Source organism: Orycteropus afer, unplaced genomic scaffold, assembly GCF_000298275.1.
Source record: "Orycteropus afer afer isolate SDZICR_OR568_19922 unplaced genomic scaffold, OryAfe1.0 scaffold00384, whole genome shotgun sequence".
Classification (NCBI taxonomy): Eukaryota; Metazoa; Chordata; class Mammalia; order Tubulidentata; family Orycteropodidae; genus Orycteropus; species Orycteropus afer.
In genome coordinates, this window is record NW_006921971.1 from 1073707 (window position 1) to 1091474 (window position 17768).

Below are 17768 nucleotides of genomic sequence, written 5' to 3' on the forward strand. Positions count from 1 at the left end.
TGTAGAATAAACTCCTGTTTGTTAAAGGCACCCATTTGTGGTCTTGGAGCTCCTCCAGACAAATGAGGAAGCCAGCTGAAAGCTGTGCGATCCATGAAGTAAGACCTCTGAGCTACGGGGTGGGGTTTACGTTTAAGAAGCCCCGTGGATGGTGCTTCTAGTGTGAACACCGCTGTGCACAGTCGCTGGGTTTGGGACCTGAGGGGGTCAGGGATTTGGTCAGACAGTCGTTTGAGTTTGACTTCCGAGGTGGAGCCACTTTGATGAGCTATCGAGCGTGGCTATGGATGCAGGCATGGGCTGGGAACAGAAAGGTTCGGGTGTCCTGACAGGTCGTCAGCCAGGAGCGAGGGAAGAGTGCATCCGAGAGAGCCCTTGTTGGCAAATCAGACAAGGAGGGCCTGTGAAGTCTGGTGACGTGAGGAGCCCGAAGAGGTGGCGTCACCCCAAGAAGGTGCCTTTGCCAGGGGAGCGGGGTTACAGGTGGAGGAGAGCCCTGAGGAGGAGCCAGGGACACGCCATCAGTTCTCTCCGTGGCCTCTTGAAAGCGGTGGTTTCGCTGTCAATCAGATAAATGGGGAGGGGTTTGTACCATGGTAAAATCTTCTAAGCTAGAACTGTGGGAGGTGGAGGAGATGTGTCACGGAAGAAAGATGCAGATCTTGTCCACTAAAGTGTGCGACGGTGTTATGTGGCGTCGAATCGGATCTGACTCACAGCGGCCCATGCACAACACAACGAAACAGCCCGATCCCGCACCAGCCTCGCTGCTGTGTGTGAGCCCATTGTTGCAGCCACTGTGTCAGTCCATCTGGTTGGGGGTCTTCCTTTTTCTCCATTGACCCTTGTGGTGGTTATGTGTGTGTGTCCACTCGGCTGGGGCTAGGTGAGTGACTGGGCAGCTGGTGGTAGTTATTCCCCATGATGAGACTGGCAATCAACTCCATGGTAGGATCTACCATAAGCAGCTGAGTGGCTGCCTTTGGGATGTGGTCTGCTTCCTGTATTTAAGGAGAAGCCTTGGGAATGGTCTCTAGCCTGTGGCACGCTTGGACCCTGCATGTTGCCGTGTCGTTGCTCAGCAGCCTGCCATGCTCTGCCGACCTGGTGACTTACAACGAACTTGAGTTAATGGCCTGCTGTGTGGTTTGGTAACATCAGAACTGTTCCTTTTACTTGTCAACCTTGGGCTTGTCAGCCTCAGCAGCCAGCAGCTGTCTGAGTGACGAAACGCCTCTAGCTCCAGTGGGCCGGGAGCAGGAGGCAGAGCTGGACCCCAAGGTGGAGGGGCTTTCACCCAGCCCTTAGAGCCTGGCACTTTGAACTCAGACTTAAAGCCTCCAAACTGTGAGAGAATAAACTCCTGTTTGTTAAGGCCATCCCATGTGTGGCATATTCCTGTCAGAGTGGCACCAGGGAACCACAACAACCCTCCACTTTGCCAAGCCTGATGTCCTTCTGCAGGGACTGGCCCCTCCTGACAACATGCCTAAGTCCATGGCATGCAGTCTCATCATCCTGGCTTCTAAGGACCATTCTGGCTGCACTTCTTCCAAGACAGATTTGTTTGTTCTCTGGCAGTCCACGGTATACTCAATATTCTTTGCCAACACCATAATTCAGAGGCATCAATTCTTCTTTAAGTCGGCCCCGACGCATAGCAACCCCTCCTTGAGTTTCTGAGGCAGTATCACTACGGAAGTAGATTGCCCAACCTTCCTTCCGAGGCGTGGCTGGTGGGTTTGAACCGCCAGCCTTCTGGTTAGCAGTCAAGTGCCTTAGGCACTGTGCCATAAGAGCTCCTCAATTCTTCTTCAGTCTTCCTTATTCACCGTCCACCTTTCATATGCACAGGAGGTGACTGAAAATACCATGGCCTGGGTCAGGTGCAGTGTAGTCTTCAAAGTGACGTCTTTTTGACACTTTAAAGACAAGTGATGGGAGTTGGTGAGATGGCCCCTGTTCCTGGTGTGAGGCCCAGCAGTGCCGGCAGCCCCGGTTCTCGCAGGTCTCGCTCTCTCTAACAGCACTCATCCCTCTCCGTCCCTCTAGAGGAGAGGAGTCCCCTGGCTGGGGAAGACGGAGGGTGTCACCAGGGTGGACGGTAGCCTCTGTCCCTTGCTCCGGACACCCTGCGTCAAGCTGAGCCTGGCCGTGGCCTGCAGGATGAGCCAGACCACGTGACTCGATGATGGAAGATCTCTTTCATGTTATGTTCCTTTTCCAAGGAAACTGTAGGTCCCTTGAAAGCACGCACTTAGTCATCATTCCGCACACAGCTGTGCAGTGACCCCTCGGGTGTTAGGAGCTGAAGTGACTTCCCCGGGGCACCTGTCTCCTGCCCAGTCTGGGGGATGTTGAGCACACAGTCTGTCTAACGGGCTACTAAGGGTTCTGTTTGAACGATCCACTTCCAAGCTGTTCCCACGTGTAACAACTCCCCAGGAACAGACGCGGCGCATTTCCCAAATCTCGCTTCTCGCTTTTAGACCCCACTTTCTAACCAAAGACTTTCCCCGGCTCCAGTTGTGCTGTCAGTCATTCTACAGTTTATTTTGTACAGACTTAATAGAGCGACCATAAAACACCAAACTCACTGCCGTCGAGTCAGTGCCGACTTATCGACCCCCAGTGGGTTTCCGAGGCGGTCAGTCGTTACGGAAGTAGATCACCCACTCTTCCTTCTAAGGAGTGACTGGTGGGTTTGAACCACCAGCCTTCTGGTTGGCAGTCAAATGCCGTAGGCACTACGCCACCAGAGCTTCTTACAAACTTAGTATAGCAACCATACACCACCAAACCCACTACCATCCAGTTGATTGCAACGCATAGTGGCCCTGTGGGGAATAGAGCTGCCCCATAGGGCTTCCAAGGCTGGACAATTTTACAGGCTGCCTACTTTTTCTCCCACACAGCGGCTGCTGGGTCCAAACCACCAACCTTTTGGTTAGTGGCCAAATGCTTTAACCATTATACCACCAGAGCTCATTTTAGCGACCCCAGAATTTCACCAACCTTTCTTTAGGCTGGGTTCGCCAAAGGAGCAAAGCCAATGGACTGTATATGTCAATACATAGATACGTATAGCTCTTCCACCTCTCGTCTGTCAGTCTGTCACACTGTGGTGGCTTCATGTTATGATACTGGAAGCTATGCCACTGGTATTTCAAATGCCACCAGGATCACCCACGGGGGACAGGTGTATTGGTCACCTGGTGCCGCTCTGACAGAAAGACCACAGATGGGTGACTTTAAGAAACAGGAGTTTATTCTCTTACAGTTCGGGAGGCTAGAAGTCCGAGTTCCAAGTGCCAGGCTCTAGGGGCTGGGTGAAGGCCCCTCAACCTTGGGCTTCAGCTCTGCCTCTTGCTTCCAGCCCACTGAAGCTAGAGGCAAGGATCCCTTCATTCAGCTCCTGGCTGCTCAGGCTGACAAGCCCAAAGTCGACAAGTAAAAAGGCACAGTCCTGATGCTACCAAACCACACAACAGGCCATTAATTCAAGTCCATTGCAAGTCCCAAGGTCAGCAGACAACATGCCAGGCTTCTGAATGACGACTGAGCTACATGCAGGATTCAAGTGTGCCAAAAGCTGGAGACGTTCCTCAAAGTTGCTTCTTAGATACTGGTCTGGGAGCAGCCCACATCCCTAAGGCAGCTACTCAGCTGCTCCAGCAGATTCCACCATGGGATTGATGACCAGTCTCATCATGGGGAATAGTACATCCAGCTGCCCAGCCACTCAACCAGGCCCAGCCACGTTGACACACAACCTTAGCTACCACAGCAGGGTTCAGATTAAGATGGCCTGGGAAGGAGGACCTGGTGATCTTATGACACTGGCTAGTGAAAGTCTTAGGAGTAGCCGGGGACTGTTGTCTGATGAAGGGCCGGAAGAAGGCCCCCAGGTTGGAAGGCACTCACAATACACAATGTCTGCAACAGTGGCTTCAAACACAGCAGGGATGTGTGGCTGGCACAGGACTGGGCAGTGTTTCATGTCGGACATGGGGTGTCTGTGAATCAGAACCAACTTGAAGGCATTTACTACAACAACATAGATTTACTTCAAGGAAGTGGCTTACACAATTGTGGGGCCTGGAGAGTCCTGAATCCGTGGAGGCAGCAGCCTGAATGCTCCTGTTGACTCACACGGTTGCAGGGCTGACACCCCAAAATGTGCAGGTCAGGCTGCAGGCGGCTGGCTGACAGTATATACTAAGAACTGTGGTCAGAGGATGATGAGACAAACCCAACATCGAGGGAAAGCCGGCTTTGGTAGGACATCCACATATGTTGGATGCAGGCCACACCCCCAGAGAAACTCCCCTTCCACCTGATTGGCTGTTCACATTAGATCACAAACTGGAAGATGATTACATCATACCTGCCAAACCACTGAGAATCATGGCCTCGCCAAGTTGACACATGACATTAACGGTCTCAGTTTCTCACATTTTTCCCATAATTCACCATTTTGCAAAAATATCAGCCAAAGAAACAAGCATTAAACAAATATGCCCTTTATATACGTATTTTTTTTACTTTTAAAGATGTCCCTTCTATAGATGTATAACCTGTGTTTACTGACTAAGGTCTGTTCTTCTCAGCAGTAAACAAAATAGAGGCCTTGTCCAGAAGGAATGCTTTCTTTTTAAAAAACTTTTAATTGTGATTTGGGTGAAAGTTTACAGAGCAAGTTGGTTTTCCATTCAACAATTTGTACACATTTTTATTCATGACATTGATTGCAGTGCCCACAATGTAACAGATCTCTTCCCACTTCCTCCCTGTGTTTACCATTTCCCTGTGTCCTTCTCTCCTGCCCCTTACTGCCTTCCGAGTTTATCCCTGGGCAAACACTGCCCTTTGGATGTCATAGGGTTGGCTGGTGTAAGGCATGTGTGCTTCTCATGTTACTGTTCACCATATAGGCCTGTCTGTTGTTGGGATAAAAGTTAAGCCCTCGGGATGAGTTTGGTTCCAGGTTTTGAAAGGTGACTAAGGGCCATGTTCTCAAGGGTCCACCATCTCTATCCAACCAGAAAGCCTAGTTTCTGAAGGATTTCTTTCCCAGATCACATGCACAGGTTTCTGGCAAGAAACCATGGGCGCCTTAATCTTATTTGTCAACCTGATTTAGGACCTGGAAAATGTAAGAGGCCCTGATGGCACAGTGGTCAAGAGCGTGGCTGCTAACGGAGAGGTTGGTGATTTGAACTCACCACCAGCTCAGCGCAAGAAAGACCTGGCAGTCTGCTTCCACAAAGATTACAGGTTACAAGACCCTGGGGACAGTCATGTCACGTGGGATCACTGGGTCAGAATCAGCTGATAGCACAAGACAACATGGAAAAGTACCAGAGCAGATACAAGAACATAAAGACTGTGTGTTTTTTTGTTGTATTCAAATGCACACATGGCCAAAAGATGGATATACTTAAGAGAATCCACAATCTGAGGTTAAAAATAATATAAAATTTTTATGACTCAATTTGCAGTGGGCAACTTTGCGCCATGGCCTGGACCATCTATCCATTTGCTTTAACTCTAAGACAGACTCAGCTGGTCTGGACTGCCCAGCCCAGGTGGCACAGTGGTTAAAGCACTCGGCTTCCAGGCCTAACGTTAGCAGTTCAAATCCATCAGTTGCTCAGTAGGAGAAAGGTGAGGCAGTCGGCTTCCTAAATATGACAGCCTTGGAGACCCTGTGGTGCAGCTCCACTCTGTCCTCTAGGGGCGCTGTGGGCCAGAATGGACTCCACGGCAGTGGGTGTGGTTTGGGCTTTGCTTCTGTGAAGATTGACAGCCTGGGAGACCCGGTGGGGCAGTTCCACTCTGTCCTCTAGGGGCGCTGTGAGTCGGGATGGACTCCAGGGGCAACTGGTTGGCAATCTACTGTCGATCACCTTTGCTGTCATTTCGCCAGGTCTTTCTTCCTCGGAGCCTCTGGGTGCGTCCAAACGGGCAACCTTAAGGTTCCCAGCTGAGCTCCTAACCAGGGCGTCCCCACCGCTCCCAGCATTCCTCCACTGTGGGCGACTAGTACAGCACACATGGGGGCGGCCACGCCCCAGGTCCCGCAGGTCAGTGTTATCAGACAGCAGCCAAGGGCAACGGGGAGGCAGTGAAAGAGGGGGTGGGTTTACCCGGCGGCCTGTCTCCCCCACCAAGCGGGAAAAGGGGCGTGTGAAGGGCCCCGGGGGACGAGCTGCTTCCTGCAGGGTCGACCGCAGAGTGACACCCGCCTCTCCCAGCTGTCGCCAAGCCGCTCCCGCTCCCTCGCCCCGGCACGTCTATGACGTCCCCGCGGGGCCTGACGTCAGCGTGGCGCCGGGCGCAAGCGGCGCAGTCGGCCTCCGCGCGTCTTTCGCATTGACCACCGGTTCCTGCGGTCCCGTCCGGGCTGAGGTGAGCTGAGGGGCAGGCGCCGGGCGTCGCAGACTCCACGATGTGCGAAGGGCGAGGCGACAACTACGAGGGCGTGAGCACCGACCGCCTCAGACTGGAGCTTCTGGAGGAAATCCACTTGAAGTGAGTGTGAGCGCGCGAGGGCGCAGGTCCCCCCGGGCCGGTCGGCACCGCGCGTCCGGGCCGCGCCCTGCGTCCGGCCCACAGCCCGCGTCCGGCGCACACTCCACGTCTGGTCCATACCCCGTGTCCAGTATGCACCCCGAGTCCGGTCCATGGTCCGCGTCCGGTCCACACCCCGAGCCCACATTCTGAGTCCATTCCACATCCCGAATCCGGTCCTCATCCAGACTTCAATTCACACCCCAACTTCAGGGCACACCTCAGCTTCACCCCACATGAGGTCCACACACCCCAAGTCTGGTCCACACCCCGATTTCAGTCCACATCCCCCCAAGTTCGTTTCATACCCCGAGCCCAGTCTGGTTTGGTCCAAACCCTGATCCGTTCTGCACACTCAGTCTAGTCTGCACTCTGACTTCAATCTACACCCCGACTTCGGCCCACACGCGGTGTCCAGTCCACACACCGAGCCAAGCCCGCCCCCCGGAGTCTGGTGTGCACCCCGACCTCAGCCCACCTTCCACAGCCGGTCCATACCCCTGGTGTCGGGTCTGCACCCCAGTTCAGGTCCCCTCAGGGCCTTCCCCCTTCTTCTCCATGGAGCTGTGGGTGCCTGCTGTTCATGGCCGCTGCACCTGCGTTACCGCCGGGACGGAGATGGAGCGACCGCAGGAAGGGGTCTCCCTGTTCCCTCCAGTGGAGTGCGAGTCCCAGTGACCTGTGTGTCAGTAGCTGTGCCCCAGAGGGTTTGCCAAGGCTGCTGTCTGTGAGCAGGTGGCCAGGCCTTTCTGCCGGGTGTCCCTGAGTGGGCTCAGCCTCCCGCAGTTGGAGGAGCGGCCACGTTCACCCCTGGTACCACCACGGGCCTCCCTCTGATTCATTATTTAATTTGGTGTCATGACTGCAAAGGCTTGGAAGGAGGATGTTCTGCCTTTGGGACCCAGTCAGTTTCCGTCACCGTGAGGCTACAGTGTGTGCTTGGTTTTGACGGCCCACCCAGGGCAGGCTTTCTGGGTAAACTACCAAAGGTTTTGCTCAGCTCCGCTTTTCTTTCACGCCTGTAGAAGCCCTTCAGAAACAGTGGTCGTTTGTGAGAACGGGGCCCGTCCCGTCTGGTTTTTAAACACACAAGGCGGTGAACTTCTGGCTTCTCTGGGACCCCGTAACATCCTGTGTTTTCCTGTATTGTAGCTCCAGCCACTGCATCGTCCTTGCCTAGCGTTCCTGAGAACAGGCGGGTTGTGTGTGTTCCCTGGGGCTGTGCAGGGTCAGAGCTGTGTTGCTGCTGTTAGGTGCTGTCAAGTTGTCCCCAACTCAGAGTGACTCCAAGGACAACAGAAGGAAACACTGCCTGGTCCCGTGCCAGCCTCACAACCCCTGCTGTGCTGAGCCCATCGTTGCAGCCACTGTGTCAGTCCGTCCTGTTGAGGGCCTTCCCCTATGCGGCTGACCTTCTACTTCACCAAGTATGACGGCCTTCTCCAAGGCCTGGGCCCTTCATATGACCAAAGCATGTGAGGTGAAATCTCCCCATCCTCACTCTAAGGAGCATTCCGGCGGCACTTCTTCCAGGACAGATGTGTTTGTACTTCTGGCCGTCCATGGTATAGCCAGTATTGTTCACCAACACTGTAACTCAGAGACTTCAGTTCTTTTCAGGTCTTCCTTGCTCCTTTTCCAGAGTGTGCATGTATATGAGGCGATTGAAAACACCATGTCTTGGGGCAGGCGCACCTTCGTCCTCCAAGTGATGTCTCTGCTCCTTACCACTTTTGGGAGGTCTTTTGCAGCAGACTGGGCAATGCGGTACATCATTTGTTTTCTTGACTGCTGCTTCCATGGGCGCAGATTGTGGATCCAAGTAAAGTGAAATCCTTGACAGCATCAGTAATTTCTCCGTTTATTATGCTGTTGCTTATTGGTCCGGTTGTGAGGACTTTTGTTTTCTTTATGTTGAGGTGTGAGCCATACTGAAGGCTGGAGTCTTTGATCTTCATCAATAAGTGCTTCAAGTCATGTTCACTTTCAGCAAGTAAGCTTGTGATGTCTTTGTATTGCAGACTGTTAATGAGTCTTCCTCCAATCCTGATGCCATGTTTTCTTCATGTGGTCCAGTTTCTCAGATGGTTTGCTCAACATATAGATTGAATAAGTGTGGGGAAAGGATACAATTCTGCAGCATACTTTTTTTTTTTTTTTTTTAATTGTGATTTGGGTGAAAGTTAACAGAGCAAATTCGTCTTCCATACAGCAGGTCATGTATACTTTGTCTCATGACATGAACTGCAGTTTCCCACAATGCAACAGCTCCCCTCTCACTTCCTCCCCGTAGCCACCTCTTCCCTGTCTCCTTCCCTCCCATGCATTCCTGCCCCCCGAGCTGTCTCCGTGTGCATACACAGCCCATCTATCCTGGCACACACCTTTCTTGATTTTAAACCATGTAGTATCCCCTTGTTCTGTTCAAACAACAGCCTTCTGGTCTATGTACAAGTTCCTCATGAGTGCAATTAAATGTTCTGGAATTCCCATTTTTCCCAATATTATACATAGTTATGATCCACACAGTTGAACACCTTTGCATAGTTAATAAAACACAAGTAAACATCGTTCTGGTATTCTTTGCTTTCGGCCAAGGTACATCTGACATTAGCAATGATATCTCTTGTTCCATGTCCTCTTGTGAATCCAGCTTGCATTTCTAGAAGTTCCCTGTCAATATACTGCTGCAACCATCTTTGAATTAACTTCAGCAAGATTTTACTTGCGTGTGACATTAATGACACCGCTATCAACAATATCAAATTCCACATTCTGTGGGCTCACCTTTCTTTGGAATGGGGCACAAGTCTGATCTCTTCCAGTCGGCTGGACAGGTAGCTGCCTTCCAGATTTCTTGGCATAAGTGAGTGAGTGCTTGCAGCACTGCGTCTGTTTGTTGAAACACTGCAGTTAGTATTCTGTCACTTCCTGGAGCCTTGTTCTTTGCCAGATGCTTCAGTGCAGCCAGGACTTCCTCCTTCAGAATGATCAGTTCTTGATCATATGCCACCTCTGGAAGCAGCTGGACGTCGACTACTTTTTTGGCACAGTGCTGTGTATTCCTTCCGTGTTCTTTGATGCTTCCTACGTTATAAAGATACAGCCTTGGACACCCTCTGGTGCAGTTGTGTCCTGTCCTGTGGGGGCGCAGTGAGTCAGAATCCACTCCAGCACACAGCAGCAGCTTTGCTGGGGGGTGAGAAACCAGGTCTCCACGGTCCTGGAGGTCATGGTGAAGGTAGAGTGAACCCTGTGCAGTGGCACCTGGGGGCGTCTTCCTCTCCTGTGATACTGGGTGCTTACTGGGACCGGGACCCCCGGCACTGGGATCGTGAGCCCGCCTTTGCCCACTTCTTGATCCCCAAACGTACCTCCCACACGTGGCACGTGTGAAGTGGGAGAGATGGTTACTGTATGTGTCTCCTTGCATATTTTGACTGCAATCGTAACTAACAGGGAGCATCTTTAATGGCAGGGATATCGTGCAGCTCTCCATGCTTGAAGTGAAGCACAAGATAACGGAACTGGAGGCCAGACTCTGTGCCGACAGTGAAGGTACGTGTGTGAGTCACAGGTGTGACGGTGCTGGGGGCCAGACTCCGTGCTGACAGTGAGGGTATGTGTGCGAGTCCCAGACGTGATGGAACAATTGTGAGGGTACGTGTGCGAGTCACAGATGTGATGGAACGATGGTGAGTGTCCGTGCGTGAGTCACAGAGATGACGGAGCTGGAGGCCAGACTCCTTGCCGACGGCGAAGGTACGTGTGTGAGTCACAGATGTGATGGAACGATGGTGGAGGTACGTTTGTGAGTCACAGACGTGACGGAACGACGGTGAAGGTCCGTGTGTGAGTCACAGGCATGTGTGTCGTGTGGGCCGTGTCCATGTGCTGAGCCACCCGCAGTTCAGGAGAGCGCGTGCCGCTGAGCAGTGGTGCTGAGGGTTCCTTACTGCTCTCTGGGACCATTAACGATGACTTCCAGCTGCTTTGAAACGGCCATTTCCAAACGTCAAGCCTGCTTCTCTGTAACTGCTCCTGTCTTCCGTGTTCGAGGCATCCACACTCAGCAAAGCTTTGTTACCCAGCAGCCGCGTGTTCCTTCCTTCCTACAGAATCAGGGGTCCCACGGTGTCTGTGACACCGCATCTGCACTCAGAGCTTCACCTGTGGGTTTGGAGTTTTGGCTGTTTGTATGGGAAGAATGTTTGTGGGAGGTTGAATACACACCACATTCATGCACACACATGCATGTGCACATGCACACACGCACCTCTGTCTTTTAAAATCTGTGACTAATGGAGAATGACAGTTGACACCATAAATAGGAGGTGGCCCTGCTGGGGGTAGGGAGTCTGGCCAAAGGGGTGGCCCGCAGCCAAGATGAGGATGTCAGGAAGGGGCATGGCACAGAGCTGGAGAGAAGGAGTCAGGATGGGGGGCACGCCACACAGCCGGAGTGGGGCCTCAGGACAGGGTGACGGCTCACAGCTGGGGTCTGGGCATTAGGATGGTGACAGCACACAGCTGGAATGAAGGCATCAGGACAGGGGAGGGATTGACGGCACATGCCTGGGATGAGGGCATCAGGACGGGGACGGCTCACAGCCGGGGTGAGGGGGAGCAGGACAGGGAGACGGCTCACGGCTGGGGGGAGGGCGTCAGGACAGGGAGACGGCTCACGGCTGGGGGGAGGGTGTATGGGGGGCACGACGCGACCCACCTGGGGTGAGGGCGTCAGGACGAGGGGACGACCCAGCTCGGGTGAGGGCATCAGAGCAGCTTCCTTGGGATCAACATCTGAGCCAAGTGCTGCAGGACAGGCTGCGTTCAGGGGTTGTGATGTGGACTCTGAGCCCACTTCCTCTATACCTTTTTCTTCCTGTCTTAGGGGAGCCGTGAACACAAGCAGTCACAGTGATAGGAGAGGTCACATGCTTCTGTTTGTACGCAGCCAGTGGGCTGTTATGGCCCCTGCTTTGTCCCAGTGCTCACATCACTTCCTGTGTCTCCCTGTCCATCCTGGAGCAGAATGAGTACACGGACCAGGTGGTTGCCCTGGCAGAACAGTCTGGAACTTCCTTGTCTGCCTCATGACTGACAAAACAGAGGGTGTGCTCACAGATACATGTAGGCTAACTGCAGCGGCTGTGCTCACACGTGAAACAGCCCAGCAAATCATGTTATCAACAGCTCTGCGCGAGACTGAGCTAACATGGAGGTAAAAGAGGGCGTGCCAGGGTGGGAGAAAGTTCTCTGCTTAAGGGGCCATGATGGAAGCCCAAAGCAAGGACGACTCAGGTCCCCCTGGCTCACTGTGAACCAGGGTCAGGCACTGTCCCGTGACAGGTTATTATCATCCATCACTACCGAAAAGTGAGATGCAGGGGTTTAAATGGCTTGTCAACGTCCTGTCCCAGGGCCAACGTCACGTCCCAGGGTCTGGTGGCACTAAGACCACTGTGTGTGCTGTCACCTCAATTCAGACTCGGCGACAGCCCCACTGGGTCTCCAAGGCTGTCAGTCTTCACAGAAGCAAAGCCCAAACCACACCCACTGCCATAGAGTCCATTCTGACCCACAGCGCCCCTAGAGGACAGAGTGGAACTGCACCACAGGGTCTCCAAGGCTGTCAGTCTTCACAGAAGCAAAGCCCAAACCACACCCACTGCCATGGAGTCCATTCTGACCCACAGCGCCCCTAGAGGACAGAGTGGAACTGCACCACAGGGTCTCCAAGGCTGTCAGTCTTCACAGAAGCAAAGCCCAAACCACACCCACTGCCGTGGAGTCCATTCTGACCCACAGCGTCCCTAGAGGACAGAGTGGAAGTGCACCACAGGGTCTCCAGGGCTGTCAGTCTTTATAGGAACGTAGTGCTACGTCTTCCTCCCGTGGAACAGCTCATGGGTTTAAACCTCCAAGCTCAGTTAAGAGTTTTCATTAAAACTGAGGAGGAACCAGTAGAACAGAGTGGAACACAGCTATGCTTAATGCCTGTCCAGACATCTGATGCATATTTGTCCGTGGTCCCATAAGGATTACTTTTTTAATGGAAAGCCAGCTCTTGTTTTGTTTATTATTTCCCCCTTGTGGTTTTAAAGACCCCAAACCCACTGGACCATGGTGGGATAGAGGCAGGTGAGCAGAGGACATGGCTCCGGGTGTGGGCTCTCGGGCTGCGTGGCAGACAGGCAACGGGGAGTGCAGGGTCCGGGCTGTTCCTGCTGCTCAGGCAGGGGCACAGCAGGCCGGGCCGGGCACGCTCCTGTGTTCCCTCCCGACTCGTTCCTTTCACTTCACTCCCATCCCCGGGCTCTCGGCTGCTGCTCTCCTGGTGCCCATGCCTCCACCCTCCATCACCGGCTCCAGCAGCAGCAGTGGTGAGGAGGAGGACTGGAAGCCAGCTCCCATGAGCTTCCAATGTGATGTTCACACAGCGTCTAAATTACGTCATGCCATTTCACAGAACACAGTGTGGACATGAGGAACACATAGCTGTACAAACAAGTTGTAGCTCATGGAAACCGTGTTGTGATGTAGTGGGGCCTGTGGGAATCGAATCCTGGGCAGTTCAGGGCGAGGTCACTGGTAAATAATTAAGCCAGTCTTTTTAGCTGTTTCTTTAGTTACCTGTGAAAATAAAACAGAAGAGGAGAGGGAGACCTATTTCATTTATGAGACTTAACAAGGAGTAGATGCTAGAAGTCACTTACCCCACACACTGCAACGGGAGAGCGTTAGACAATGGCAGGGCAGCTGCTCTCGTCCCCCCAGCCCTAGGCAGCTTCAGCTTGACTGCTCCCCACGGGGACAGGCAGCCGGCCCCGAGCAGCCGGTCACTGAGGCCTTTCCGTGGGCTTCGTGTCATCAGGAGTGAAAAGAAGAGTGACGAGTTACTTAGTGAGTCCTGTTTTAAAAATGGGTGTAACATTTAGAAAAAAAAGAATCATTTCATTCCTCGCTTGGTACCTGTGATAGTTGGAGCTGTGTGTTAACTTGGCTGGACCACAATTCTGTGTGGTTTAAGCTGTTGTGATGATGTTATTCCCATGATGGGATCAGATGATTTCGTTTTGAGTGGTCAGTCTGTTGAAAGGGAATTTCCCTAGGGGTGTGGCCTGCTTCCAGCATAACTATGGACATCTTGGGAAAAGAGACACTCTTCTGTGGATCGGGATTCTGTTGTGCTGCCTACAACTGTCCATGAGCATAAACCACCATTCGGCGTGGAGATCTGGGATTCATCATTTTTTGGAGTCAACAGCTGGTGTACTGCCTGCCAGCCTTGAGCTCCTCATCCCCTGCGGCTGCAAGAGTCGGGAACAGACTCCAGCTGGAGGTGGAAAAGCCTCCAGCTTGACGTTTGATCCAGGAACTTTAGACTCACAGCTTCTATAAGTGTGTGAGCCATTTTCCTAAGATAAATTTCTCTCTAATACATATATATAAGCTTTACTGGTTTTGTTTCTCTAGAGAACCCAGTCTAACTACCTAAGGTTATGTTGTTGTTGTTGTTATGTGCCGTCGAGTCAGACCCAACTCATAGCGACGACTCCTTGGGTTTCTGAGGCAGTATCACTACAGAAGTAGATTGTCCCATCTTCCTTCCGAGGAGTGGCTGATGGGTTTGAACTGCCAGCCTTCTGGTTAGTAGTCAAGTGCCTTAGGCACTACGCCACCAGAGCTCCTAAGGTTGTAGAGTTAAATATTTAAAGTTATGAAGAGAGCTGGAGATGAACACAGCTACTTCTGGGAAAGAAGGCCTGCCCCAGTGTAAGAGGGAAGAGAGCCTTCAGGAGATAGGCTGCAGCTTTGACTTCAGAAAAAGTCGCTCCCCTCTGTTTGAGGGGACAAATGACCCATGTGGGAAGTCAGAGGGCAGTGTGGGGGTGAAGAGGATGCACCACAGGAAGTGCTGTCCTTACCCACCGTCTCCTGCAGTGCAGGTGGGAAACCTCCGGTTCCCGAGAGATGCAAGTGAGCAGGACGTGGAGAAACCCCTCGTGAGGCGGGAGGGTCTCTGGCGTCTCTTGGAGCAGAGGAGCCTGAGCCGAGGAATGATGCAGGTTGTCATGTGCCGGAGCAGTGCAGCTTTGTAAGTGGGGACACAGGCACTTTTATGCATCAGGTGGAAGGTTAGCTCAGTGTCATTCTTGTGGAAAGCAGTGTAGGGCCTCGGTCCTCGTGATGAAGATGTGCACGACCACAGCAGCTGACTCCAGGTGGCGCTGTCTTTGTGCCCATGATGATGATGATGAACGTGACAACAGCTGACACCGGGTGGCACTGTCCGTGTGCTTGTGACGTTGATGATGAATATGACAACAGCTGACACCTGGTGGCACTCACTGTCCATGTGGCCATAATGACAACGATGGTCGTGATAGCAGTTAACACTGGGTGGCGCTGTCTGTGTGCCCATGGTGATGAACATGACAGCAGCTGACACTGGGTGACACCACCTGTGACAATGGTAAACGTGACTACAGCCGCTGACACCAAGTGGCGCTGTCTGTGAGCATATGGTAACAATGATGACCGTGACAGCAGTTAACACTGGGTGGCGCTGCCCGTATGCCTGTGGTGATGATGAACATGACAGCAGCTGACCCTGGGTGACACTGCCTATGACAGTGGTAAATGTGACCACAGCAGCTGACACCAGGTGGCGCTGTCCATGAGCATATGGTGACAGTGATGATCGTGACAGCAGTTAACACTGGGTGGCGCTGTCCGTGTACCTGTGGTGATGATGAACATGATGGCAGCTGACCTGGGTGACACCGCCTGTGACAATGGTAAACGTGACTACAGTCGCTGACACCAGGTGGCGCTGTCTGTGAGCATATGGTAACAATGATGACCGTGACAGCAGTTAACACTGGGTGGCGCTGCCCGTATGCCTGTGGTGATGATGAACATGACAGCAGCTGACCCTGGGTGACACTGCCTATGACAGTGGTAAATGTGACCACAGCAGCTGACACCAGGTGGCGCTGTCCATGAGCATATGGTGACAGTGATGATCGTGACAGCAGTTAACACTGGGTGGCGCTGTCCGTGTACCTGTGGTGATGATGAACATGATGGCAGCTGACCTGGGTGACACCGCCTGTGACAATGGTAAACGTGACTACAGTCGCTGACACCAGGTGGCGCTGTCCGCGTGCCAGCCCTCTGTCAGCGTTTCACAGGCCCCTGGGAACTGAATCCCCCATAAACCCTGTAAGGGAGGGGCTTTGGTCATCCTTGTTGGACAGACTAAGAAACGACACCCAGACAAGGCAGCACTTGCCCACAATCTCAGTGCTGAAGGAGTAGGAGGCGAGCACGGATGCCAACTCCCGGATCCTACCCTGGGCTCTTCCCTGATGGATCACCTGAGCAGTGAGGAGAAAGGAGACGTGACCAGAGGGGCTCTGGGCGTCCCGCCGCTGTCATCCGACGCAGTGGGTCTCTGGTCGTGCTGTGACCTGGTGCTGCTCCCACGTCCCCTCCGCAGCTTGGGTCACAGTCATGACCCTCTCATCTCTCCACCGCCTACCCAGCCACCTCTCCGCCCCTTGCAGGCTGCGTGTCTCTCCACCTCTGAGAACTTTCTGACACGCTCCGCCGTGTGTCTTTTCGCCCCACTTGACCTGCTGATGGGCAGCGGGCACTGGCTCTTTCCGTTCATGTGTCCCTGCCAGAATGACCAGCAGTTTGGAAGCCCGCGTCCCCGAGTGGCTGTGCAGGAGAAAGACCTGCTGATCTTTTCCATGGAGATCACAGCCCAGCAAACCCTACGGGGCCATTCTGCGCTGTTGGGTGGGGTCACCATGTCAGAACCTGCGCGAGCACCCAATGACAGTTCATGCGGGAGGCCTAAAGCCGGCCCTGCGTCTCCGCTACATGTGGTTTCAGCTGGTTCTGAACTTCTGACCACCAACACGGCCCAGCTGGTTCCCAGCTGAAAACATAATTTGAATGTCTCTGTATTTTAGAGACAAAGAGCTAAGCAAAAACCACGGACCTCAGTATTTTCTGGACCTTTGGTTACTACGGTGTGGCGAGGACAGTAGAACTCAGAGTGGTCCGTTTTAGAAAAAGAAACTGGTTGATAATTAGGAAGTTGACCAGATGTATGGGAGCTGATGCTGTTTTGAGACAATTTTATTACACTCAAGTTTTGTGGACTTCGATCTACTGGCTAAGAAATCAGAAATTCCAGCATGTTGGCGTCAACATTAGCCACGTAAAACTGTGATGGCTGCAGATTTTGCTGAGTTATATGCTCTTTATTTTACACAGTTGCAAGCCATCATCTTTTCATTGTTGTGTTGTTGACAGGGTCTCCTAGGCTGTCAGTCTTCATGGAAACAGATCACCAAGTCTTTCTCCCATAAGCCAGTGGGTAGGTTCAAACCCCCAGCCTATTGGTTGGCAGCTGAGTGCTTACCCGTTGCGCCCCCAGGGCTCCTTATCTTTTGATTGATGTGTGGTTAATAATGAGTAGATGTGGTGGTGCCCTGCCTAAGGCATTTGACTGCTAACTGAAATGTTGGTGGTTCAAACCCACCAGCCACCCGTGGAAGGATAACTGGGCAGTCTACTTCCATAAAGATTTACTGCCTCAGAAACCCAAAGAGGGTTGCTGTGAATTGGAATCGAGTCTTTGGCAGTGAATTTTTTAGTTTAATGATGCCTAGTTGATCTGTCCAGGGTTAGGGACATAGTGGAATGAATCAGTGCTACTGTTTAACACTTGTTATCCCCATCCCACTGCCTTCTGTCATCACAGGTGGGCTCAGGTACTTCCTGCCTCTTAAGATTCCTGTCAGGCAGATCCCCCGTCTCTCTGTGTCCCTCTTCATAGTAAATTATCCTAACAGTAGTGCATCCTCAGGTCAGCTCAGGCAATGTGGTGTGATTAGAACAGGTTAAGGGTAGGTAGGAGGAGCCCTGGTGGCACAATGATTAAGCACTCAACTACTAACCAAGAGGTTTGCAGTTTGAACCCACCCAGTGGCTCCACAGGAGAAAAACTTGGTGATCTACTTCTATACAGACTATGTAAACCCTGTGGTGCAGTTCCACTCTGTCCTCTAGGGGCGCTGTGGGTCAGAATCAACTCCACGGCAGTGGGTGTGGTTTGGGCTTTGCTTCTGTGAAGACTGACAGCCTTGGAGACCCTGTGGTGCAGTTCCACT

General features: G+C 52.7%; 1 protein-coding gene across 1 annotated transcript in view; it reads left to right on the forward strand.

Moving 5' to 3' along the window:
* Positions 1–6451: 6451 nt before the first annotated feature.
* The window catches only part of LOC103207646 (spermatogenesis- and oogenesis-specific basic helix-loop-helix-containing protein 2-like), a 137454-nt gene continuing 126137 nt past the window's right edge, over positions 6452–17768 (forward strand). Inside the window, exons 1-2 of the mRNA XM_007953293.1 lie at positions 6452–6534; positions 10052–10131. Coding sequence (XP_007951484.1) covers positions 6452–6534; positions 10052–10131 — 163 coding nt within the window. The remainder of the gene's footprint in view (positions 6535–10051; positions 10132–17768) is intronic.